Source organism: Penicillium concentricum (assembly GCF_028827145.1).
Source record: "Penicillium concentricum strain IBT 3081 chromosome Unknown utg000003l_segment0_segment0, whole genome shotgun sequence".
NCBI lineage: Eukaryota > Fungi > Ascomycota > Eurotiomycetes > Eurotiales > Aspergillaceae > Penicillium > Penicillium concentricum.
The window spans coordinates 969,789-992,973 of record NW_026622756.1 but is presented as its reverse complement, the minus strand read 5'-3'; the positions used below and the strand labels follow the sequence as shown (position 1 = coordinate 992,973).

The following is a 23,185-nucleotide window of genomic DNA, read 5'->3' as shown; positions in this document are numbered from 1 at the left end:
CGATGTCTATTCAAGGGTTCGCAGCTCCGCGCCGGTCTGGGCATCCCAGAGCTTGATGTTTCTATTTTGCTTGACGAGAGCTTATCTCAGGTTCTGAAGGGCTGAAACGGCTACGGCTCTCATGATGCTATGGGCCGCGGTCGCTCTCCAGGTCGCCTGAGCCTCCCATGGCACTGCATGTAGCATATTGAAATTCCTCTCCACAAGTACCCATCCCAAGACTAGTAGGCCTCAAAACGAGCCATCACAAAGTTCCTCCACCTGCGTGACATCTTCAACAAACGTAGCGCCATACTCTCTCATAATCTGTATCCTCTCATCCATATTCATCGCAAAACTCATTCTCCCAAAATCTCGGGGCATTTGACTGGCACTCCCATACCTCAATACCCACACACCCACTCCATTCGTCGGCCAACCATACATCATCACCTTTTCTTCTTCCTCCGTGATATCCCTCATTTCCATCTTCACTTCGATCCACTCCTCCTTACTCGGCCAGAACTTCGCACCAGTGCGTCGCATGAGATAACAGAATCGGTCTTCTTCGTCGACACTGGGTGAGCGCTGTGATGCATGGGAGCGGGAGACTGATAGGAACAGCATGTCGACCAGGTCAGCAGCCTCTTTGATGAGAACCCCGCCAGTGGAGGGGTAGCCGTAGACAACGCATCCTAGGGGGCCGAAGACAGTCCGTTCAGTCGTCGATAGAGCAGGGCCTATTGGTGCGAAGATCCTCGAGTCGCGCATTACTGTTTGTTGAGGGAAAATAGAGGAAATTTCGATGGGAAGTGAGCAGCCAATGATTTGTTGGCAGAAAGTCGATAGAAAGTTAAAGATTGTGGCGACCAGCATGCTGCTAAACCTCATGTTTCATTCAATAAGGCTACAAAAAGGATAAGAACGGTGTTGTGTATCACGTGAGTCGACCTCGGAGATTCATGAGCGCTCTCAGGGTCATGCAGATGACCGTTTCAATATGTAGAAATTGGGGGAAGCTTCCTTGAGCTGATTGGGCAGTAACCTTGGCATTAGCACTATACACTTGTATTTTTCCTCAACAAACAGTGGGGCCAGGGTATCACACCGAGGCAGACTTGAGCTGCGCCACTGTACTTCATCTCATTTCCAGCTCGGTTAGAAACCGAACAGCAAAGGATTACACTAGTGTACCCGACGGCCGAGTGAAGATATTTCAACCGTTTACTTCGGATTACTTCGGATGCATTCAAGTTGCGCCTTTTGCGGGCGAGCGAGGTCAAGTCTCACTCTCATTTCCCTAATTCAACGCCGTGGATCCGGCAGAATCCACATCCCTGCTTAATAACATGGTCGAAGCATCACGATGCCGCCAGGAATGGAAGTCGATATTTAATGAGAACGAACCAACCTCGGTCTATGGACATGGTCCGCACTAATTGGAAGGAAATAATTAGTTAGTGTGACCTTGATTACTGCAATCAATTTATTTTGGAAATTACGATATTGACCGGCCTATTCAAACTTGGACTACCTAAGAAGGTGGGGGCGAAGTAGCAGGTTACGTACAGGATTATCCTCTTTTTGGCCTGCTACTTCGCCCCCACCTTCTTAGGTAGTCCAAGTTTGAATAGGCCGGTCAATATCGTAATTTCCAAAATAAATTGATTGCAGTAATCAAGGTCACACTAACTAATTATTTCCTTCCAATTAGTGCGGACCATGTCCATAGACCGAGGTTGGTTCGTTCTCATTAAATATCGACTTCCATTCCTGGCGGCATCGTGATGCTTCGACCATGTTATTAAGCAGGGATGTGGATTCTGCCGGATCCACGGCGTTGAATTAGGGAAATAAGAGTGAGACTTGACCTCGCTCGCCCGCAAAAGGCGCAACTTGAATGCATCCGAAGTAATCCGAAGTAAACGGTTGAAATATCTTCACTCGGCCGTCGGGTACACTAGTGTAATCCTTTGCTGTTCGGTTTCTAACCGAGCTGGAAATGAGATGAAGTAGGAACAATCCAACTAGCATGCTAATCTACTAAATTTTCGGAGTTTTATCCAATCGAGGTTATGAGCGCCGTCGGTGATATACCGCTATGTCGAGGAAGCGTTCAGAGATCAAGTATATAATATCCTTCCAGTTTTTCCTTTCGCTGGATTGCATCCGAATTTCGCTCTATACAGCCCGTCAGCATGGTTCTCTTTGCAGCTTTGACAACGTTCTTCTTGCTGCTAAGGTGCACTTCAGCTGCGACGCCTACCGATTTAGGCGATGAGACTCCTTACCAAGTGATTCCAACCGGCACTGATGCTCCCCAGGCAACTGGCACTGTTTCACCTGAGAACCTTATTGGAACCCAACTCTATGGTTATGTTGACTGCAAAAAGAACTTCGGCGGAGGGGCTAAAGGCAAAATTGACGACGCCTATTATGATGCATGGCTGTTATCCAAGTAAGTCAATCTCTTGTAATTATCCTGTCTATGTTGGCATGAGCTGTCCCCGTACCCCAGTTTTCATATCGATCCTGGTTCCTGCGAAATAATCTGGAGAAGAAATAGACTGACATCGTCATCGTACTTTCCAGCACTGAAGGAGTGGTTTCAAATATCGACTGGAACAACGCAGCTGCGCTGGAGTTTCTGGGTGCCCCGGCGACGAACAAAGACCAGCAATCTGAAATCCAGGCAGTTTTTGAAAATACGGCAACGGTCATCTATAGTAACATAAATCCCTTCCCGCATTGGATCAAGATTCGATGTGATGATCCATCAAATATATGCCCAAAGTCCAATCAAGATGATCCGTGTCAATCCAGGTACGTACTGCCGCCCTGTCTTTCTGTTGATCCGAAATAAGTATAAAGTGATATTACTGATACATTCCAGTTCATCCAAGCGTGATGGCCAGGCTAAAGCAAAGACAACACTACTTGCGTATGCGACGAACGTTGACCCAGATTCTCCCAGCTATCCGATGATCAATTTATGCGAAGGCTTTTTTACTCGCAGAAGTCTGGCAGACGCAATTTCATTCGGAAATGCTTACAGATACCCAGAAAAAGCAAAACTTTCAAACTATGATAACAGAGGAGCTCTATTTTTGGTGAGCTAGATCAAAGGTTTTGACTCTACAAATCTGGTGAACTGACCAAAATTGATCAGCATGAGTTATTCCATTTAAATGTGGCTGCCAACTCTCCAGATCCTAATCCTTCTGTCCTTGACCTCAACATCAAAATCAAATTTGGCCGCAACGGAATCCTTGACACTCCGGCATACGGTCCCTTGGCTACCAAAGTACTAGCTCGTTGGCAAGGTAATTCAGCAGTGGGAACTGCTGGATTCTGGGTTCAGCGAAACGCCGACAATCTGGCATATTATGCATTGGCTAAATACGTGATGACCAAAAATGGCGGCATATATCCTCATCTACCCATTGTTACATACGAAATCGACGGGCCCCCACACCCGGGTAGCCTCGCCTCATTTGTTACAGAAGGCAGCGACTTTTACTTGAACACTACGTCCGACGACGATATTACGGTCTGGAGTGGAGACTATCCAGGCTGTGATGACGATTTAGTCGTGAGCGCAACCAGCTCTACTCTAAGTATTGATGGATTTGTCCCAGCTTCCGACTACCCAGATAGCTATAACAAGCAAGTTTCGACTTGGATAGAGGAGCTGGGCTCGACGGATGGGGTTTCGGATTCAGGTTCGGGAGGGGACGCCGGCCAGCAGATCGCCATTGCGTCCTATATTAACCCCCTCGGAGACTCGGCTTCATGGGGACGGCTCCTTGCATACGACACTAACAAGGTCAGCGTATTGGTTGCCAATGTTTTAAACGGACCAGATTATGTGGTCGATGAATCCTGGAAATCGGTGATTGATCAAGCAGCGAGTCAAGGCAAAAAGATCCTCGGTTATGTTCGGACTGGTTACCTTGGCGTGAGTCAACAACAATTTACAACTCGACTGGGCTCGCATGATCTCGCAGACTGGAGTTCGCAAATTGAACAAGATATCGACAAGTGGTTCGAGCTCTATGGCACCAGCCTCGGCGGTATCTTTTTTGATGAAGGCTGGCCAGAATGCGGTCCCAACAATATCTACGCAGATCTATACGCATACATCAACAATTATACGAAGCGAAAACACCCCGGCGCATATACAGTACTCAATCCTGGCTCGCCAATAGCTCAATGCTTTGAAGATACTATGGATACGCTGTTAACATTCGAGAGCAGCTACGAGACTTATACAAGCTCATATGTACCTAATGATTGGACGCCAAAGGATCCTCGAAAGTTATGGCATATCATCTACAAAGTTCCACAGGATCAGATTGCGACTATTGCTGCTCTTGCCTCCAGCCGCCATGCAGGGTTACTAGAAATCACCGATGATGACCAACCCAACCCTTATGATAATCTACCCAGCGAGGCTTATATGCAAGCACTTATCGGCGCCGTACCAGGTGGCACGCCTCCCATTGATGACCTAGCTACAGCTACTAGCTCCTATGTTGCTGGTCTTCCAAGCGACGTTGCCGTCTTCTCTTCGGACTACAGCTCAGTCACCCTCACCTGGTCATCGGTCGCGAGTGCTCTTGGCTACGCGGTGTATAAGGACGGTACCATAGTACTGGAACTGCCAGCCTCATTAACCCGAGCTACGGTCGGCATGCTCGACCCCGGATCCTCTAGTATCTCCTTTGAGGTACGGACGGTCTTAGCTTCAGGAAGTGGGGGTGGCTCCTCCCGGATGATCTCGGCGAGCACGAAAAGCCTACCGGCCGACGGTCCAATCGCCAATGTTCGCTATACACAGAATGGCGACACCGTTGTCTACAAAGCCGATATCCTAGTGCCCTACGCATTTGTGCGGCTCTTCATCGGCATCAAACAACCCGATGTTGGAATCGGCAGCGGGTGGCCAATTCAGGTGCCAGAGGTGGACGCTCAAGGTGTTGCGCACCACGAGATCGTTAACTACATGGTTGAAGGCAATGACTTTTACTCCGGCTTCTACAAATATACGGGCGCTTGGTACGAGACCACCACGGCTAATGCGGATTGGACGTGGGCCTCTATCGGTGTCGCGCCTCAATCCCAGAGTGGTTACACGTATACATGGAACGTCCCGTTCACTGGCACCGATGCTGTAGCCAGCGAATATGTTATACAAGGCCAAGGATACGCCCCGATTAAGAATGTCTTCATGGGAACTCTTCGTCAGTATGGTACTATCTGACCGGTAGCTGGGAAACAATGAGCGAAAGGTTGGACGAGTCAGCTCAAGCCTTCTTCAATAGTGGACGGCAAAAAGAATAGCAACGTTGATACTTTGTATACTATACCCACCTGCGTTATGTAAAATACAGTGTCTATTCTTGGAAATCATGGATCGACCACTATTCCAAATATGGGCTAGCGTGTTTCAGATTAGGGTTCGCGAATCAAGTCGCAAGAGTGTGGAGTTAAAACTGATTTCGAATTCTACTGTAAAACTGATTTCGAATATCACTGTATCTCCTTCGAACCCATGCATGGATCCTTTCATCGTATGTCCTCCCAACTGTGCGCATCGTGGTGGGTCCTCTTGGGTTAGTAGACTAGCTTGAAGGCACTTCTTCAAGTGTTCAACATCGCCTTAGCGCAGATCAATTATTCAGCAGGCCGCGTCAAATTGATGGACATCGTAAAAGTCACTTGGTAACAAATTTAGCTCTTTAATGTAATATTATCAAAAAAAATATATAGATATACTAACTTAAATATTGATTTTTAAGTTATTTTATTTTATTGAGGGGGCCGCATCAAGGTGAGGGCCGCAGTATTATGTCATTTTTGTTCTGCCGCCAAGTATACAGTGACCGTTGACTTTACCGATCAAAGAGTAAAATGTAATTACACGTAGCAGAATACAGAAAGGACCATGCTGGAGCATTTAACTGTCGCCTGTTTTTATTTTTATTTTTTTTAATGCGGCTTGCTCAATATTTGATCGGCGCTAAAGCCTTGGCGGTGGGGCCAGAATCAGTGATAAAGGGAGTATCTGTCAAGCCGATTTCGAGAACGACTGTACAACCACACTGCTCAACAAAGTTAAGTAACAGGACTTGAATGCGAGGTATTTTTTCCCGCTCCTAGGTAGAACTTCCTCAAACACGCCAAAGCGCTGTGCAGCGGAGACCTCCAACCAACCGCCATTCTTGCCACAACTACGGCGCTTTCATCCCTTTCATGGCATTGTCGAATATGGAATACCACAAGGAGTATGAGAAATTCGTTCTCAAAAGAGTAAAAAGGTCTGTAATTTGAAACTTTGTCTGAACGAGGAAAGCTAAAGTGAAACAGCCTTTACCTTAGCCCGGCTCATAGTGACTTGACCATTACCTGTGGGAACGAATCGTTTCCAGGGCATAGAATTATCGTTGACGCTGTCTTTGATCAGCTGCATTGTCTACAGGTAATAAATGAGATTGCCCGATCTCCGTGCCTTACTTTTTTTGTTCGTTTGGAAACTAATCGGGTTCTGTCCTTCAGGAAACCCAGCGAGAGATCCAATGTTCCGCCTCTGATATGGTTAAAAAGGCCTTGGAGCTGGCATATACGGGTCAATATACCCTCAGGTCGCCTCCCATTGAAAGTTTGGAAGAGCCTGAGTCCGATGGCTGTGATCAAGGCGGAACTTCCAGTACTACTCGAAAGCGGAAACGGAGTCGGCTTCTCCGTATCTCAACCCCCGTTCCACTGGCTGTCATCCATCTATATTGCACCTGGCTGTTTACGCAGCGGCTGTGGACCTGTCTTTTGGCCGTCTAAAACGCCACGCAGAGCGAGCCTTGATTGCTTCTTTGGGAGTTCTCTTCGATCAAGTTCAGTTTATCGCCTTCATTAAAGAGCTTTATTCAAGGATGGAATATTGGGAGCTAAGAGGCCCAACATTAAACATCATTATGGCCAACTTGAAGAGATTCATGATGGATTCCTATGCTCTAATTGACAATAAACTTCTTGAAGCAGTGCCCAACTTCCGAGACCATCTATTGGCGGGTTTGCTGGAAAAGCATTGCCAGGAGAGCCCTCCCTCGGCGGTCCTTCAGAGGGGTAATTTAGCATCTTCCAACTCCCAGTATACTTCCCTGAGCCAAGCCGCATTTACGATAGACTATTCAATGATTGCTTTCAGTGTTTTGGAAAATCAGAAAGCCATTATACAGGCAGTTGAGGGGTCAGAGTCCCGAGCCCCGCATGAATAAGAACGTTCTTTCACTAAACTGTTTGCTGCTGCAAAATAGATTTTTCCTCAATCCCAAGTACAGCGATGTGACCCTCACATGCGGTGAATACGCCTTTCCAGCGCATAAAGCTATTATATGTCCCCCGTCAGGGTATTTTGTCCGAGCCTGCAGAGGCGGTTTCGAGGTGTGACCCAACGCAATGACCACTGAGCTACCCCATCCGGGGCCAATCTCTTCAAATTCATCTAACGGGGTATTTTCTTTTCTAGGGAGGTTCTGGGGAGGTTTGCCTTGAAGCGCACGAGCCGATTTTGGTGAAAAATGTATTAGAGTTCTTGTACAAGGGCAGATACACCGGCGGATCTGGCAATTCCGTTCAAGATTTTACCGACAGCTTACCGTACTTCCATGCGCGAATGTTCGCCGAGGCTGTTGACTTGGAGATTGATGAACTCAAAATGGATGCCATAGGACTGATCTTCGTCTCGCTCAGGAACGACGTCAACCGACAGTCCATCGCCTACCTAATTCATGAAATATACTCAAATAGGGTTAACTACCACGAGGTCAAAGAAGCCTTGCTCAGTTTTATACTCGACGAGCTGATTGATTTTCCAAACTGGAACTGGGACTGGATTGTGGATCCCCTTGAATCTTTGTTGGAATTCGGGAGAGATATGTGCCTGGCTCTTGTGCTCAGAGGCAAACTGGATTCTCTGCGATAATAAAACTGCATGTATCGGTACACAAGTTCTAGCTTCGCCCGGGTAGGAAGGGTGGAACAAATGTCACGCAGTCCTCAAATTTGCAACACCATTTCCTCTAACGACCCAGCGGTTGAGGAAAATATAAGTGGATGACTTGTTTGAAGATATAGAGTAAACGATCGAGGCGAAAGGATGCTAGATAGGGTTAATGGAAATAGACGGATGAGGCTAGCATGTATCAGCCAAAATAGACCTATTCTGTTACAGCGTGTGTGTGTGTGTGTGTAATTCATTTATGCTGACCCCTTGTCGAGTTGGATTCTATACCACAAACCGCTAGGCTGGGCACGGATTCGTATTTTAGTCTAGTAGTTAAATCAACTCGCAACGCGATATACAGGCTTCAGCAACTATATATATCTGTGTGTGTACATATGTACCGGATAATGCCTGGCACTCAAGACCTTTCCTTTTCCGCTTTAGTGCTCACCCCTTGCCGCTTTTTGATCACTGAGTATAACTGAGCACGTCCCTGAGTACCCTGACATGATCACGTGCTGTTATATAATCAATGTGATCTGCTCACTGATCATCCCCTGAGCAACCTGATCCACTCACTGATCATCATCTGAGTGCCCTGATTTGCTCACTGAGTGCTCACTGAGTGTAGGGATGAGCGGCCTGAGTAAGCTACATCAATAAAATGCGACACGCTAGTGCCATCACGTGCAGTCCTTCCCATTTAGATCGCCCATCAAAAAAGGACGGGCGCAGTCAACGCGACCGTTCGTCCTAGCGGTCTCGATCCTGTCCAAGTCAAAAACCTCAGTGGGGCTATTCAACTGACATATCATTTTCCCATTTCAGCCTATGCTCCTGGGAATACCCCTCAGAATACTTCGCTTACAGCCCAGCGATCCCCTAATCGGGCTTTGGACTACTACCAGGGCGAGGGCGATTGGACGGATTTCCTTGAAGATCTAGAACCCTCACTGTATCAAGACAACTGGAGGAATCAGTGTTCAGCAGGTGATGACGATGAACCACTTCTCTCGCCAATGAGCGCACAAGCTGAAGGCTTTCCTGAACGTATAACGTCATACCTTTCGCGCCATTGCTAAGTAGGTTGTAAGCCGAAGACAAACCACCAACAGTGGGGTCGGATCTTAGCGTATGTGGCATTTGGATCGTGTAGAGCTCCTGGGAGCCCGCGGCGCATTCCCAGGAGCCCACTAGGCTGTATTACCAGTGTCCTAAGGGCCTGTAAGCTATTTTGTTTGAATCCTAGGTACTCGAATCATCGCCCCCTTCCCCCTAGCATTTCCGCCTGGAGTGATGACTTGAAAAAAGATATATGTATATCTAGTCACACCCTCCGAAAATAATGCTCTTCATCTTTCCTCTACCTTCAAACTACTTAACCAAACACAAAGACCGCTTTTGAATATACAATAGTCAGTTCAGCTTTCATTCACTCATTGTTCCGCATCAACTGACCGTACTCCAGACTGGCATTTCTTTCGCTCACGATGGCCAAACCAATCAGTATTACCGGTCCCACTGCCCAAGCCGCAAAAGCTGCGCAGCGGAGCGTCTGCACCCTTCTGGAAAACCTCAAAGCTACCAAAAGTACAACCGAGGCTTTAACAACAGGACTGTGCCATCGATTGTCTTCCATTGACACTGCTTTAGGGAAATTGTCATCAGCATTGGGTCAATCGCTCAGTCATGAAATCCAATATCATCTTCGGTTGGCAACCTGGAGCAACGGAAATGCATGTGTTAGATTCCAGGACACCCTCAGATAATGGACTGAATGCTCGGCCAACGATAATATGCAGGAATCGGACCGATATTGTCTTGTTTCTCCCGCGACATAGAAGTGCGAGGACTATTGGCAGAACGGCTGCACACGTTTGAAAATACCATATATACGACGATGGAACTCTTTGCGTCGCATGTAAAGTTCGGAGCTCTCAACACTGAAACATTCGGCTGACAGGCTCTCTGCATTAGACTTGCTGTTTTCTCACCTCAAAAAACATCTTCAATGAGGAGAGAAGCGCAGCCTTGGCCATGGAAAACGAAATATTTTTGGCAGTTGTTGAAACAAACAAGTTGCAACATATGTTTCAGGACAGGCGACTGGGACTCCGCGCATCACTCATGAGGTCGAAGGGCAGGCCATAGGAATACAACATCTCGAAATAATTTGGAAGGAATTTTATCTAAAATCCGTTAGCTACGGAATAGACAAGAATCGGACGCAGCCAGTTAACTCAGTCCCAAGCTATCCTGAAGGACTAACTCAGACTGCTCATAAGCTTCGAAACCGTCGAAATTCCAAGTTTATCTCTACCTAACTATTCCGTTCGAACAAAGCCTAATGTGACATCATGATGCAGATTATTCCAATGCCGCAGAGGACAATGACAGCTTTCTTACAGTGGGAAGTTATCCCAAAGCCAGACATGGAAGCAGACGCCTTTCATCGTTGATGAAAAAAGATTGAAGGGCGATTGCATGCTATAGCATGAGGCAGTTCACAGTTTCGAAGTCCGGCACTGCTGAATGCCACCGAAATAAAGACAGTTGGCAATACCGAGGTAACATTCTAAGCCACTGATTGTTAGGACATGTCTGACTTATTCTTGATGCTTGAACTCTGAGTTCGCGACAAGTTCCGAAGGCCCCAATGACAGATGTAAGTGGGCTCTATTATTGTATAAGGAGTGTAGTTCCCGAGAGACTACGCAGGGGTCTTGTGGCTGACTGGATTTAGTAACATGACCTTCCTTGAGATCTGAGAGGAGAAAGATCCGTGCTTGAACTCCCCGGTCTGAACCCACCTACTAAAACTCACTCCTACTTGCGTATGCTCTGTCTCTTCTTCTTCCTAGATGCGGGGACACTTTCAAGTCTCGTGTGCTTCAGTCGACTGAGACATACCAACGATGGCCCCTCCCACACTATAAGTCGTCAACCGGCTCAAAAGCATGGTCCCTGAAGCTGATGAGCTTTGCCACTTAATAGGAGGCCTGTACAGTGCTGGCCCGGGCGCCCAGAAGGGCCCAGACTTGCAGCGTTGCTTCTGTCGATCCGAAAGAGAGTGGAACGATGGTACGGATGCGAATGGAAATGAAAAGTACCTATACGTACCGGATTTTCCCTGGCGCGTGGGGCTTTCCTATTATCGGCCATATTACGGTTATGGAGAGTGTCGCGTGTGTAGGTCCTCGTTTATATTATTCCATCCTGACTTATAGGCACCCTTTTGCCCTCTGGCTCTAACTTGTCAGACCAAGCAACTCTCCTGTCAAGTCTTGAGTGGGCTAGGGAGGATGCATCAATTGGGGTGAAGGTGCTGTCTCCTGATTCTTAATCTATTGAGATTTAAGACGACAACAAAAGGCCCCCCTTCTCCCCCTGCTTCCCAGCCTCCAAGCTCCGTATTGGAGCCCTAAACTCACGCCCGACGGATACTCAAGCAGCTTGCTACCAATATTTCTATATATGACTTGGGAATGCCAGATTGTTGCTGGTTGGAGTTCATATGCCAGGTTCACTAATGAATATTCCTGCACCAGCGGTCAAAGCCTGACCCCATACCTCCAGCAACTCAGTTCCACTCTGAAGGCCCGTTCTAACCTTATATTATTGAATCCGTGAAAATTGCAATCACAATTGGAGACTCGATTTGAATACTTTACGGTGGTCTAATAGCACCATATCGAGAATCAGCTGGGTCGTGGCGATTTTGGTTCCGTATTTGATACACAAGCTCAATATTTCTCCCCGTACGGTAATTACGGCTCTTCTGATAAATCTGCACAGCCACCGTTTTGAGACAGACCAGCCACAATACTTGTAAGTCTCGTAATATTTGTGATACATGAGACAAATATGGTTTCCGTAACATACCGCCATCGTGTAGTGCTCCGCCTGTTGCGCCTCAGAGTCATAATACTTTCTCAATCTTGTTCTGTTCGGCCTCCTTGTCCACACTGGATACGCAATGCCAGCCCCTTATCTTCACTAATCCATGAGAAAGTGGGCTTGCTCTGCAGAGTCCCAAAACACTGCATGTGACGGTGCCAAGTGGACACCCAGTTGTGTAGCGCCAAGTCAGTGTAAGACCTGTGACTCCCAATTCAGAATTCAATCGCCCCTTCCCAATTCACAATAAATGACAATTAGTACTGTTCACCGCTTCATGCCGTACCACCCAAAATTTGATTGTTAGCATGGTTGGCTATGGCGGGCCAGGGTCCGTGCTTAGCGTCCAAAATAGTACTTAAACACGCTATGTCGCTCAGACTGCCGTGTTCATGATCCAGCGTTCATCATACCACGCACCTTCCAAGTTCTCTAAAATAAAAAAAAGCCACCGTTATCTCATTGAAATGCACTATCATTCTATGATAGAGCGCTGGGAATTCGATGGCAACCCTGAATTTCTATACATGAATGTCATCTTCCAGGATGGCGACGACTACTTTTCGGCCCAGGTGCCCGAACTAGTTGCGCACCCAGAGGATCTCCCCCCGGTTATCGACCAATCCGGCCTCCAGAAGATTCCGCTAGAGCACATTTGGCCCCTGCTAGAAGATAATCTCACAGAATGCCTCGACTTTGAGAAGCCGGACGTCTACATCAAGCGGCCCCGGCTCACTGGCTACGACGGCTCAGCATCACTCAGCTTATACCTGCTTCAAGAAGCGCGAATCTGTCAGATTTTGATGAGAAATCCACATGAAAACGTCGCCGGTTATCTTGGCTGCATGGTAAAGGCCGGCCGGATTACTGGGCTTTGCTTCCGAAAGTACGCGGAGACGCTTGAGGACCGCCTTCGGGACGGGCGCTCGGTCAACCAGGAAGTGTGTCTCCAGCACATCAAGGCAGGCATCGATCATCTCCATGCTCTTGGTCTTGTCCATAACGATATTCACCTGGACAACGTTATGTTCAGATGCCGAGATCATGACATGCCAGTGATCATTGACTTCGATTCGTGTGCCGTTAAAGGAAATCCACTCCCGGACAAGCGTGGCGAATTGCCTGAAGGTATCTGCACTGCGGAGTTTGAAAATGATGATTTTGCTTTGAAGAAGCTCCGGAAAGAACTTGATTTGAGAGGAATGAATGAGGGCTTGTTCAAGAAATGAATAGGTACTCCCTGGATAGCCTCAATGTGTCAATTAGGTATCTTGGCCACTTAATGGAGAGGGCGCTGCGTTGAGTCGGAGTTCGTTTGGAGGTGCGAACAAGACTGTTTCTTTCTGCTTAGAAAGCCCAGAGACCCATATTCCTGGCAGAATGAAGTTTCTCTTTTGTGAAGCGAGAGTTCGTAAGGTCACACGACTTCATCTAGTGATACAAATGCCTTGAGCGTCCCATGGGAATGAAGCAACTGGCTTTCTCATTTATCGCGAAATAATGAGACGAGCATCAATCTACTTGGATGAATATAAAAGCACCATTGAAGAAGGAAGTATTTCAACTTATCTCAAATTAAGAGAAGAAAGAAAAGGAAAATACAGAGAGGTAACTCCATGTTTCCCCATTTCGATTGCATCACGTGACGCGACTGTATTTCTCCTCATTACTGTCAATCAAGTCTTGGTGGTGACAAATTAGACAAGGTCTCAATTAACAAAGGGAAATAACTGGACTATCCAAATACAGCCATGTGTTGAACATGCCAGACAAACAAGTCCTTGATCATCCATCTTCATCCTGCGATGGCTGTTCCACTTCCGAACATAGCCATGTGTTGAACATGCCAGAGCAAACAAGTCCCTAATCATCCATATTCATCTCGCTATCACTTTTCCTTTGGCGGTATTGGTCTCTAGATAATCACTATCAGCGAAGCTTTGTGTGACTTGAGAGCCATATACACACCATTGAGTAGGGCGGTGCGTAGGGCAAGATTTCAATCCACAATCTCTTTTCTTATCGCCTTTAGCAGTACTGTACGTCGTTTTCCCGGTCTTTGGATCGGTCGTCGTGACTTGTTTTGAATAAAATTCACACATCCTAAATTACTTTGCTATTTGCCATTAGTCGTTCAAGGTGCTCAATAATGTGATGGGCTCTAAACTTACTTGAAAGCTTGGAGTTGATAGACGGAAAATTGATAGATCAAGGTTGAAAGACTTGGGATGTCTTATAGTGCTTTTTTCAACTGGGAAAGATGGAGGATTTTATAGACTTATATGTTTATTGTGTGCACGGTTCTCTTTTACTATCACCCAGTTGAGCCATTTTCTAGAGAGGCCAAGTGCTCCAGCTCACGCTATCACTGAAAATTTCCTCTTGCGTATGTGAAGCTGAGCGGTGACGCCAACTGAGGTATGAACAGCAAGTGTTGTCTCGGAGTAGATCAGGAACACGGCTGGTCAGTGCTGGCACAGACCTCTAAACCTGGGGACAGGCCCCATACTACATCGACGAAACCATATTATATGTTGGGAAGCAGTATGGACCAATGACAGACGTACCTAGTAAGAATATTGGCCTGGGCACATACTCCCATCTCACCCCACAGTGGAATGCTAGGTAAGACCTATCACAATCATAAGCGCCTGGGAACAATACGCACATTCCAAGTCATAACATAGTCGTCTCGCTCTGCTTGATCGCTAGTACGTTCTGCCCCATCTGCCCCATCTGCCCCATCTGCCCCATCTGCCCCATCTGCCCCATCTGCCCCTTCTGCCCCTTCTGCCCCTTCTGCCCCTTCTGCCCCTTCTGCCCCTTCTGCCCCTTCTGCCCCTTCTGCCCCTTCTGCCCCTTCTGCCCCTTCTGCCCCTTTCTCTCGTCCAAGATTACGCCGGAGCGTGAGACGTCAACCATGATGCCCAAACAATTATCCAGTGTCTATGAGACGAGGGATGCTATTGTTAAGGACAAAACCATCTCTACAGCTTTTCAAGGGATCTTGGAAGAGCGGTTACCAATATATTGCAAGCCTTTTACTCGTCTACCACCCGGGAAGAGACGCACCAACCAAGAGACCAAGGTACAGCAAAAAAACAAAAGAGCCCACAATGTGTACCTTGAAGTATTCGAAATCGATCCCCATATTCTTCTTCCCTTTATCATGTGCATTTCGCCTGGAGCCTGTCGAACGTTTGATGTATCGGCTTTCCGCCAACAACACAGCGACAGAGGTGCAATCTTCTTGGGAAACAATGCGATGGAATTATTCAAAGAATTAGCCCTGAGGCAAGGCATCAATACATGCTCTCGATACAGAGAATTGATGCTTCTTCACTTCCCTCGAGGTAAGAAATATTCGCCCTATTTTTCCTGTGGACAGTAAATGACAACTGAACAAGCTTTATCTCAAACACCGCCGCCTCCAACGGGAGCAGAGATTGGGAATAAATGGGCATACGATCACTTCACTCTGGATTTTATCCGGAATAAGTTTGGTAACAAGATAATTGAAGCCATTGAAAGATCTCCGGTCCGAATGGTTGAGATTACGAATGGGGCAATCAATCGCACAAATTGTGCAAGAATGAACTTTCCCGAGTGGCCTGGACAGGACGCCATAGTTTGGCTCAACATCGGAATGGCAACAGACTTCGCCGCCATTCTTTTTCCCAGAACAAGCTCAGGGGTTTTATCGTCTCTCGTAGACAGTTCAACTGAAATATTCACGAACAGGGTCACCTCAGCCTGCCAACAACAGGGCAACGATTTTACGACGGATATTGGTGGTGAGATTTGATTCTATCCCTAATTGAGGAAATATTCTGATTCTTCGATATAGACAGGGATGGCCGTTCTACTATCAAAGGGGCATCCATGAAGGCCATGCCTTCTATATTCACTCAAAGTGTTTGTGATGCAATTGAAAGTAGTCAGCTGCGACTTTGGGAGAAAAGCCACCAGATTTATGACACAACAGATTGTGTCATGCTGCAGGTGCGGCGTAGCAGTCCGCATAGCGGAATCATCTGCCTGCGAATCGAATTCAATTTGGCTATGCGTATAGTCAACGACACAACATAATATCATTATGGTCCGATTTTGAATGTCCCATTCTCAGTGTAAATCCCGAATGTCCCCTCCTTGATGTAAACCCCAACCTTTCGCGGGAGAAAAGTAATTCGACCACTTCCAGTAGTGCACCAAATTGTGTCCATATTCTCGTTTTTGAACTCGATGTTGTTGCAGTCGTAGAAAAAGATCTCCCTCTCGTAGTCGACCGCGTCAATATACCAAATAGCCCATTTCCTGCAGTCCTTAAAGAAGCCTTCCTCCTTGGTGAGACTGTTGCTCCATCGCCCCTCCTGAACGAGTAAGATTAGGTCACAAAATACAGAAGGAAAAATTTGCCAGACACACCAGCATTTGCTCTGTAGCCGCTTCTGTCATATCTGGTGAAAGTCGCGCGAGGAGGGGTTTTCAGCAGGTTCTGATCTCTTACAGTCAGTAATTGCACCAGCAACATATGATAGACCAGGCCTTACCTATGACATGGCAAGTCCGCAAATATTTGCAAAGGGCCCGATAAGCGATGGCAAGATGGAAGTTGATAGTCGGGGTCGGGCGCGATCGGTGACTTTTTTTTGCCCAACCCCGCCATCCGGACTAGGCCACCCGTTGTGGCTGTTGATAATCACGTGATAAACCGATAAAGAAATACAAAAGCTGCCAGGGACTCATCTCTATCTGGTTTATATATACTGTCATTCATCTGTCGGGATAACTAAAGAGCGGCGAAAACTCCGTAATCATCGAAAGAAAAAAAACCCCCCAATTCTTTACCGGCGGTTATTCTGCCCCTTCTGCCCCTTCTGCCCCTTCTGCCCCGTCTGCCCCGTCTGCCCCGTCTGCCCCGTCTGCCCCGTCTGCCCCGTCTGCCCCGTCTGCCCCTTCTGCCCCTTCTGCCCCTTCTGCCCCGTCTGGCCACATATTGTTTTCTTCTGTCCGTCTACGCATCCATGGGGTAATGTTATTCACGGACCCGAGGGAAGTGAGGAATTATCTGACAGGAGTATTTGCACGAAGTTGACCGCCCCTGGAAGGCAGGTCTAGACCGTTGTCCTTAACACATAGTAAACTACGAGATATTGATACGATTTACAGTATATCGTCTTGCATGTTTATAAAATCCTCCGCGCCGCAGACATTTCAAAAAGCTGCCCTGCTGCTTCTACAGGATTGAGACCCCGGGGCTATGAATTTAGAATTATAGTCCGGGCCATCAGGACACGAATGGATGAGAGCGCCGGCGGCGTCATTTAGTCGAAATATATTTGATGTGACATTTCTCTACGAAGACCGAATACTTAAAGGCTAATCGAGTAATACGAAACCTGTAAAATATGTATGTAACCTGATCTAGGATCTCTTGATCACAGGCACACTAATATCGCCATGACCGTAGTATAGTCTGCGAAGCATAGGCTTCCTGGGTGCGTCGCATAACCTGTATCAAAACTTCGCTTTGACCTCCTTCAAAACGCGAATATATCTGATCGGCCTCATGCAGGAAACAACAAGAGCCCTGAAGCTGGAACACTCTAGCCAATAATGATAGCCGGGGTAACATACGAGACATTGGTACGATTCAGGGGTATATAATCGGGCATATCTATACGGTCTCGACGTCGCGGATCCTTCAATTGAGTGCTGTGCTGTTTTTAAAATCTCCCAACGAAGATCTATATCTTTTCTCTCTCGATATCTAACGTCTTGTGTGAAATATGGGTATATCAAATAGTCCCTGGTCTCGTTTTCTCGAACTCCTCCTTGGATGCTGCAGGGCGAGGAAGCAATCACAGGAAGGCCCTCAAGGTTTGGATGCTTGCTTGATATGCTGGACTGCAACATAATAACCATTGATCTAGAAGCGGAGTATCAGTATTCAGCACCGCATCGTGGACCTTCCGTTAAATCTATTTCTGCGAAAAAACTGGACGAGCTTGCGGTGAGTGTCCCGGAACTGTTGCATTAAGTCATCTTCCAATCCATGGCTCTAACGGATAATAAATAGAAACCACCGTCTAGTTCGGACTTCGATTTCGGTAATCTGCGCATAATTCAACAACTGGGAGATGGCAAAGATACGAAGGTTTATTACCACATGCAGCGCGAAATCAGGAATAAGGAGTGGATTCCAAGTACACCTTATTTTATTCAGCAAATGTGGTTTGAAAACTACTGCATCTCGCAGACAGAGCTGGTGGAATCTTCCATTGGACGTAATCTCCTGAAACACGAGGCCTCCAAAGGAGTTCGCGAGCCCTTGCCCGAGGATCATGCTTTCAACTATTCCTGACCCGCCCAGCTTTATATCTTAGATAGTGCCATCACGCAGATAATATGAATTATATGGCTAATAAAATACTTGGGTATTCGATATGCGAGGTTGTAAGAGCAGCTGTAAACTAGTACCTATGTTGGAACGAACATTAAACCAAAGGCCACAATCGGTCGAGGCCGTGCCATCCCAAAGGCTTTCGTATCAGAATCTTAATCAAAAATTGGCAGGAGTACTATCTTGCACCCCGACCGCTAGTTATATTCGGCAAGTGCATTTACTAATGTATTTGGATATGTGAAGATGCGCTGGCGAGCCGGCCCTCGCCTATAAAGAGTGGACTTTTGTCAAATTGTCAGCCTTTGTTTCCTGGTTTTTTCTATTCACTTCAAGATGTCTGATGTAGAAAGGCGGCTCGCAATCTTGATGCAAGCTCTGACAAAAACGCGCTTGGAATATATCTGTCCACGATGTTTTCAGCTATTTTCAGATCCAAATGCATGCTACCGTCATTGTCGAAAGGAAGGGGAAGGAGGCGAAGGTGAAGGGAATGAAGGGGACGATATCCACAGAGGTCTTGGTCTGATAACGAAGAAAGATTTTCCGGAATTTCTTCAATGCTACCGGGTTGCCATTGGATTCCCGATAAATCAGAGTGATCTTCCTTTGGAGGATGATCCAGGACGCCCAGGACGCCGCCATTACAACAAATGTTTCTCTGTTGAGTTTGTACTTGACAATTGCCGTGAGTCTTTTCACGCAAACACAGGCCTAATGTATTGAGGTTGACGATGAAACAGTCCCAGGAAGAGAAGTAACCGATGCAATGCTGTTGGCCGTGCTTAAGATATAGATCCCATTGAGTGAGATAGGTATGTTGCAGAGAAAATTCGTCGACGGATGACAAACTAACAGCACAATAGGCAGCTGCAGGAAAAGTTTCAACCTCAATTTTCGCTCGCACATCCCACAACAAACTTTGAGAGGTATAGTTCGGGAGAAGAGCAAAGGAAAGTAGTTGGAAGTGTGATATAACATTCAGTGATTGAAGTTGGCGTTGAGGCAGGTGATTGCATTGAAGCTCGGCATATATCTACTGTCTTTTTTATTCCTCATTGACTAGTATGATGTGGCAAGGTCTCAACAGAGGGTCGAATCTAGGTATACAAGACCGCGTCGCCTTTGATCACGTGTCATTCTAATAGCCCTAACAATTTCCTCAATCTTCCCTCGAAGTTTGCCAACGTATCCGGTCCATACATTTTCGTGTAGCTGAGGTGGATAGATCGGCACACTGTGTCAAATTGCTTGTAGGGGTCGGCGAAGAATATAAGAAGCCTCCGGGGGAGAGGCACCATTTTCGAGTCAAAATGCCAGGCGAGAAGGGAAAGCATAGCCAAATCATCACAAGTGAGTTTGCCTGCCATACGTTGGGCATAATTCTTCAGTATATTGTTCTTGGCCAAGGCTTTGCGTTTCCTCAGGGGCCAGTAGCGATATTTTCTGAGGGCCTGGCAGGTGGAGACCAGGGATGCAGTTCTAGCATTGGGTTTGTGCTGCCGCTTTATTGCTCGTTTGACATCTCTTGTGCCCAGAAGCCACACTTGTTGAACAATTAAAGTCGTTTCGGCGGCTCGGAGACTGATTCTTGGGAAAGGAAACTTCATCAATTAGCATATGACTGCAGGGAAACCTAGAATGGATTGTCTTACACAGAAGTCCTCATCCAACGACATGGTAGCAGGTATCCAGAATGGATTCTGCTGAAAGATTGAATCATGGTTCCGGGAAGGTGGAGCGGTCGAGTATTTATCTTATGCTTGAGATGCTCCCGGGACCCTTGATCCAAAACCCGGACGAACAAGGAGAGAGTATTTCCCGGACGCGACAGGGGTCTTCTAATAGCACTATCTTCGAGGCTGTCCTGACCTATTAAGACAAGTATTTTGGCCCACTTCCCCCAATACAAATACAAAAGCCTTTCAAAGCTCGAAATTTCTGTCTTACTGAAAGTGGCGTAGACTTAGCGCCATTGCACAGCGGGAACGCCTCTAGCCCTTCATACCGTGTTATCTGTGTTCGCCTGCAGCTGATTAGCAGGGCCATTGTGGAGTCCGATCAGATGCACCTTTCATTGGATAACTGACTGAGTGTCTGAGAACTAACAACCGCTGCATGCTGATCTCACTTGTAGGGATAATTTTATCCATTGCATGGGTTTGGCGCCATTTTAAGGCTACCCCTCAAATGCGGCGTACTTAATGAGTTACCAAGAAATGACTTTTCGTACCAGAGTTCCCTGCACATGGGAATTTTCGGAGTACCCGAGAATGGGTATTTGCTTAGAAAGGATATTTAATTTATGCCAGGACGTTCCCCAAGCTTCAGCTCTTCAAGGTCCGCGCACAGTTCGGTCCATTCTTTTGACTTCTACCCTTTCAGCCACCCGCAATGGACTTCCGACCACTCTTTCAACCATTCTCTCATAGTGAGTAAACTTATCATCCGGTCAACTTCGATACTGATAGGCCTGAAGCCATAGTCTTAAACGACCCAAAAGGGCATTCTATGACACCTCACCTCAGTATCCTGGCAGCATGCAGAGAGAGATATGGCCAACTTCAAACCGACGCACTCTCACCTGCCTGCATTTACCTAGTCATGATGGAAAATTCGACCTACTATGCAATGAACGGCGGATTGGGTCAGCTTTTTCGGCAATTGTTGTATGACCATCTTCAAGATGAGGGGCCCAAGGCCACTGATATGGGTCGTCTCATTCATATTACTCTGGCGGTCAAAAGAGAAGTGCTTATTCGTTGTGATATATTCTATCACATGCGCGGCTATACCGCAATAACCAGGGACATGGAGGGGGCTGTCCTCGCCGAAAGAGGCATTCTGGAGGTGGTTCAGCCTGTTGTCGACTCTGATCTGGTTATTGGAGCGTGGAGGGCTGAGTTCTCTTTTTCTGATTTCCGGCCGAGAGTCTCTTGGATAGGTTCACTTGAAGATTTGTGCTCGATATTTCGCCCTGTATAGTTGCCCCAGTCTCAAGGAATATTCAGAATTTTACTCCATTGACAGATGATTCAAGGATTGACATATGGATTGAGCGTGCTCACAGCATTAACGAGGCTTTGGTATAGAGACATGATTCTTTTGTTATCTGCATGCTTTAAGTTCCTGGAGGCAGCCAAGGCAGGTAATGGTGTAATTTCAGTTGTGGCGGCAAACGTAGAGCAGCATTCAGGTTGGTCCATTCAATCTGGTAGAAAAAGATTATCCGTTGAGTAGAGTAGCTAGCTCCTGGTGGATTGTTGCAACAATAACAGCACAATCCGATGGTTTAAATACACAAGGCCCATTTCCCCTTAACCAGATAATATTCCACAAGTCCTAGCAGCTTGATAAATTTCTCTTAAAGCTCATATTGACTCCGATTTGGCCATTGTCGTGTATTTGTGGATGTCAATGCAAACATCGCCGATAAGCTCCCAGGGGGTATCGAAGAACCGAAGAAGCTGACGGGGGAGAGGCACTCTAAAGTCTGCGTTGAAGTGCCAGGTGAGAACGGGAAATATTTTGAGCGAGTCTTCGGTGAGGTCTTCCACCATGGCTTGCACATGCCGATTTAAAATGCTGTTCTGGGCTAGACGGATCCGTCCCTTTCTGTATCCATTCTTCCTGAGACGCTGTAGTGATACAATCTCAGTATCGAGTTTGTATCGCCGTTCAATTGCGCCTGCCAGGTCTGGGGTACCCAGCCACCAAATTTGCAAAGCTGTTAATGATGTTTGGGCTGATATCTTGAGGTCGGCTTCGGGAATCTGTATAATCAATCTTAGTATGGGAACAGAAGCGAACACATTTGCCCTTACCATATTGATGTCGTCTTTCTCTATGATAAATGCAGAGGGGAAGGACTGAGCAGGTGTATGCACAATTGAAGGGACAATCAAGTTGCAGGGGATCTCTCTTTGTATATCCCAGGTTTTGGAGTGGGAGCCAAATTCCTCGGCGCAAGGGTGTCAATATTACAATACCTTTCAATTGAATGGTAATTTTCATATTTTGACTGCGCTTGTATCGAGACGGACGTGCCCTAATTATGCTCCATACTCGCTATAGCGAAGTATCTTAGCAGCCAATCCCACCGATCCCTTGTATAAACATCCTTGTAACAGCGCCCCTGGTCTTTTTGTGGATTCTGCCCAAATACTCTCATGAGAGTTCCAAATCAATAAGCGCCCCAGAACCGGCTAGCCATTCAGGGCGACGGCATGCATCACAAGTTTCCCCGCACAACACGGCGAAGCGTGAAAAGCTCTCATAATCAAGGGGGAGGGTCATTCCCCTTCACAACGTATATAACCCCCGCCCATCTGTGCTGCGTCCATAATCTTCGATCTGGTAAGACCGACTCTCTTCGTTCACAGTCTGCCCCGGAAACAGCTCAACTTCAGTTTTGTTAGGATCATGGCAAACAACAATAGCCACTGGCCTCCACATTTGCATTTCCAACCTTTCAGCACTCCGGAGCCAAGTCCCCAGTCATATCCACTCAGTGGGAGTATCAACAAACATCCCTTCGAAACAGGTAATCCACCACTGCCTGGTGTCCAGAGTCCTTAAAGCCAATCCACGAGGTTATAAATAGTGCTAATTAGCAAAAAGAAGAGGGTATGGCCGAGGAATTCTCTGTTCAGTACCCGCAGGCCAACTCCAGTAAATTACAGCCAGCCTCGCCCCAGGCGGAAGAAAATGTCGTTTCTCATTCCCATGACAAAGCAATAAGTTTCCAGGAATTTGACGAATATGCTCTCGTCAATCGTACCATTGGGTTCCAAGGCCAGGAAGCAACATTTGGCAGTATGCAGAAGTCATTCCTAGGGATGGAAAGGCCCAAGTCAAGGCAAGCTATGCCCAGAGCTTGAAGTGAGGCAAATATTATTCCCATG

The 23,185-nt window shown here is 46.9% G+C and overlaps 10 protein-coding genes across 10 annotated transcripts; 5 read left to right on the top strand and 5 right to left on the bottom strand.

The window, feature by feature from the left end:
• Nucleotides 1-231: 231 nt before the first annotated feature.
• N7517_008210 (uncharacterized protein) lies at nt 232-870 on the bottom strand (the record flags this gene model as incomplete). The annotated part of the gene is made up of 1 exon (XM_056725940.1): nt 232-870. The coding sequence occupies one exon, from the start codon at nt 868-870 to the stop codon at nt 232-234; it is 639 nt and encodes a 212-aa protein (XP_056576791.1).
• Nucleotides 871-2,177: 1,307 nt separating this feature from the next.
• On the top strand, nt 2,178-5,242 carry N7517_008209 (uncharacterized protein; the record flags this gene model as incomplete). The annotated part of the gene is made up of 4 exons (XM_056725939.1): nt 2,178-2,437; nt 2,572-2,802; nt 2,873-3,089; nt 3,149-5,242. 4 exons carry the CDS (start codon nt 2,178-2,180, stop codon nt 5,240-5,242), a joined length of 2,802 nt encoding a protein of 933 aa, XP_056576790.1.
• A 2,192-nt stretch (nt 5,243-7,434) lies between these two features.
• On the top strand, nt 7,435-7,960 carry N7517_008208 (BTB/POZ domain-containing protein; the record flags this gene model as incomplete). The annotated part of the gene is given in 2 exon segments (XM_056725938.1): nt 7,435-7,488; nt 7,505-7,960. The coding sequence occupies 2 exon segments, from the start codon at nt 7,435-7,437 to the stop codon at nt 7,958-7,960; spliced, it is 510 nt and encodes a 169-aa protein (XP_056576789.1).
• Nucleotides 7,961-9,471: 1,511 nt separating this feature from the next.
• Nucleotides 9,472-9,750, top strand: N7517_008207 (uncharacterized protein; the record flags this gene model as incomplete). Its single annotated transcript, XM_056725937.1, has 1 exon — nt 9,472-9,750. The coding sequence occupies one exon, from the start codon at nt 9,472-9,474 to the stop codon at nt 9,748-9,750; it is 279 nt and encodes a 92-aa protein (XP_056576788.1).
• Nucleotides 9,751-12,345: 2,595 nt separating this feature from the next.
• Nucleotides 12,346-13,107, top strand: N7517_008206 (uncharacterized protein; the record flags this gene model as incomplete). The annotated part of the gene is made up of 1 exon (XM_056725936.1): nt 12,346-13,107. The coding sequence occupies one exon, from the start codon at nt 12,346-12,348 to the stop codon at nt 13,105-13,107; it is 762 nt and encodes a 253-aa protein (XP_056576787.1).
• A 1,447-nt stretch (nt 13,108-14,554) lies between these two features.
• Nucleotides 14,555-14,800, bottom strand: N7517_008205 (uncharacterized protein; the record flags this gene model as incomplete). The annotated part of the gene is made up of 1 exon (XM_056725935.1): nt 14,555-14,800. One exon carries the CDS (start codon nt 14,798-14,800, stop codon nt 14,555-14,557), a length of 246 nt encoding a protein of 81 aa, XP_056576786.1.
• Nucleotides 14,801-15,972: 1,172 nt separating this feature from the next.
• N7517_008204 (uncharacterized protein) lies at nt 15,973-16,333 on the bottom strand (the record flags this gene model as incomplete). Its single annotated transcript, XM_056725934.1, has 2 exons — nt 15,973-16,248; nt 16,304-16,333. The coding sequence occupies 2 exons, from the start codon at nt 16,331-16,333 to the stop codon at nt 15,973-15,975; spliced, it is 306 nt and encodes a 101-aa protein (XP_056576785.1).
• A 1,444-nt stretch (nt 16,334-17,777) lies between these two features.
• Nucleotides 17,778-18,242, top strand: N7517_008203 (uncharacterized protein; the record flags this gene model as incomplete). Its single annotated transcript, XM_056725933.1, has 2 exons — nt 17,778-17,891; nt 17,958-18,242. The coding sequence occupies 2 exons, from the start codon at nt 17,778-17,780 to the stop codon at nt 18,240-18,242; spliced, it is 399 nt and encodes a 132-aa protein (XP_056576784.1).
• A 1,175-nt stretch (nt 18,243-19,417) lies between these two features.
• On the bottom strand, nt 19,418-19,960 carry N7517_008202 (uncharacterized protein; the record flags this gene model as incomplete). Its single annotated transcript, XM_056725932.1, has 2 exons — nt 19,418-19,885; nt 19,937-19,960. The coding sequence occupies 2 exons, from the start codon at nt 19,958-19,960 to the stop codon at nt 19,418-19,420; spliced, it is 492 nt and encodes a 163-aa protein (XP_056576783.1).
• Nucleotides 19,961-21,652: 1,692 nt separating this feature from the next.
• N7517_008201 (uncharacterized protein) lies at nt 21,653-22,108 on the bottom strand (the record flags this gene model as incomplete). The annotated part of the gene is made up of 1 exon (XM_056725931.1): nt 21,653-22,108. One exon carries the CDS (start codon nt 22,106-22,108, stop codon nt 21,653-21,655), a length of 456 nt encoding a protein of 151 aa, XP_056576782.1.
• Between the last annotated feature and the right edge of the window lie 1,077 nt (nt 22,109-23,185).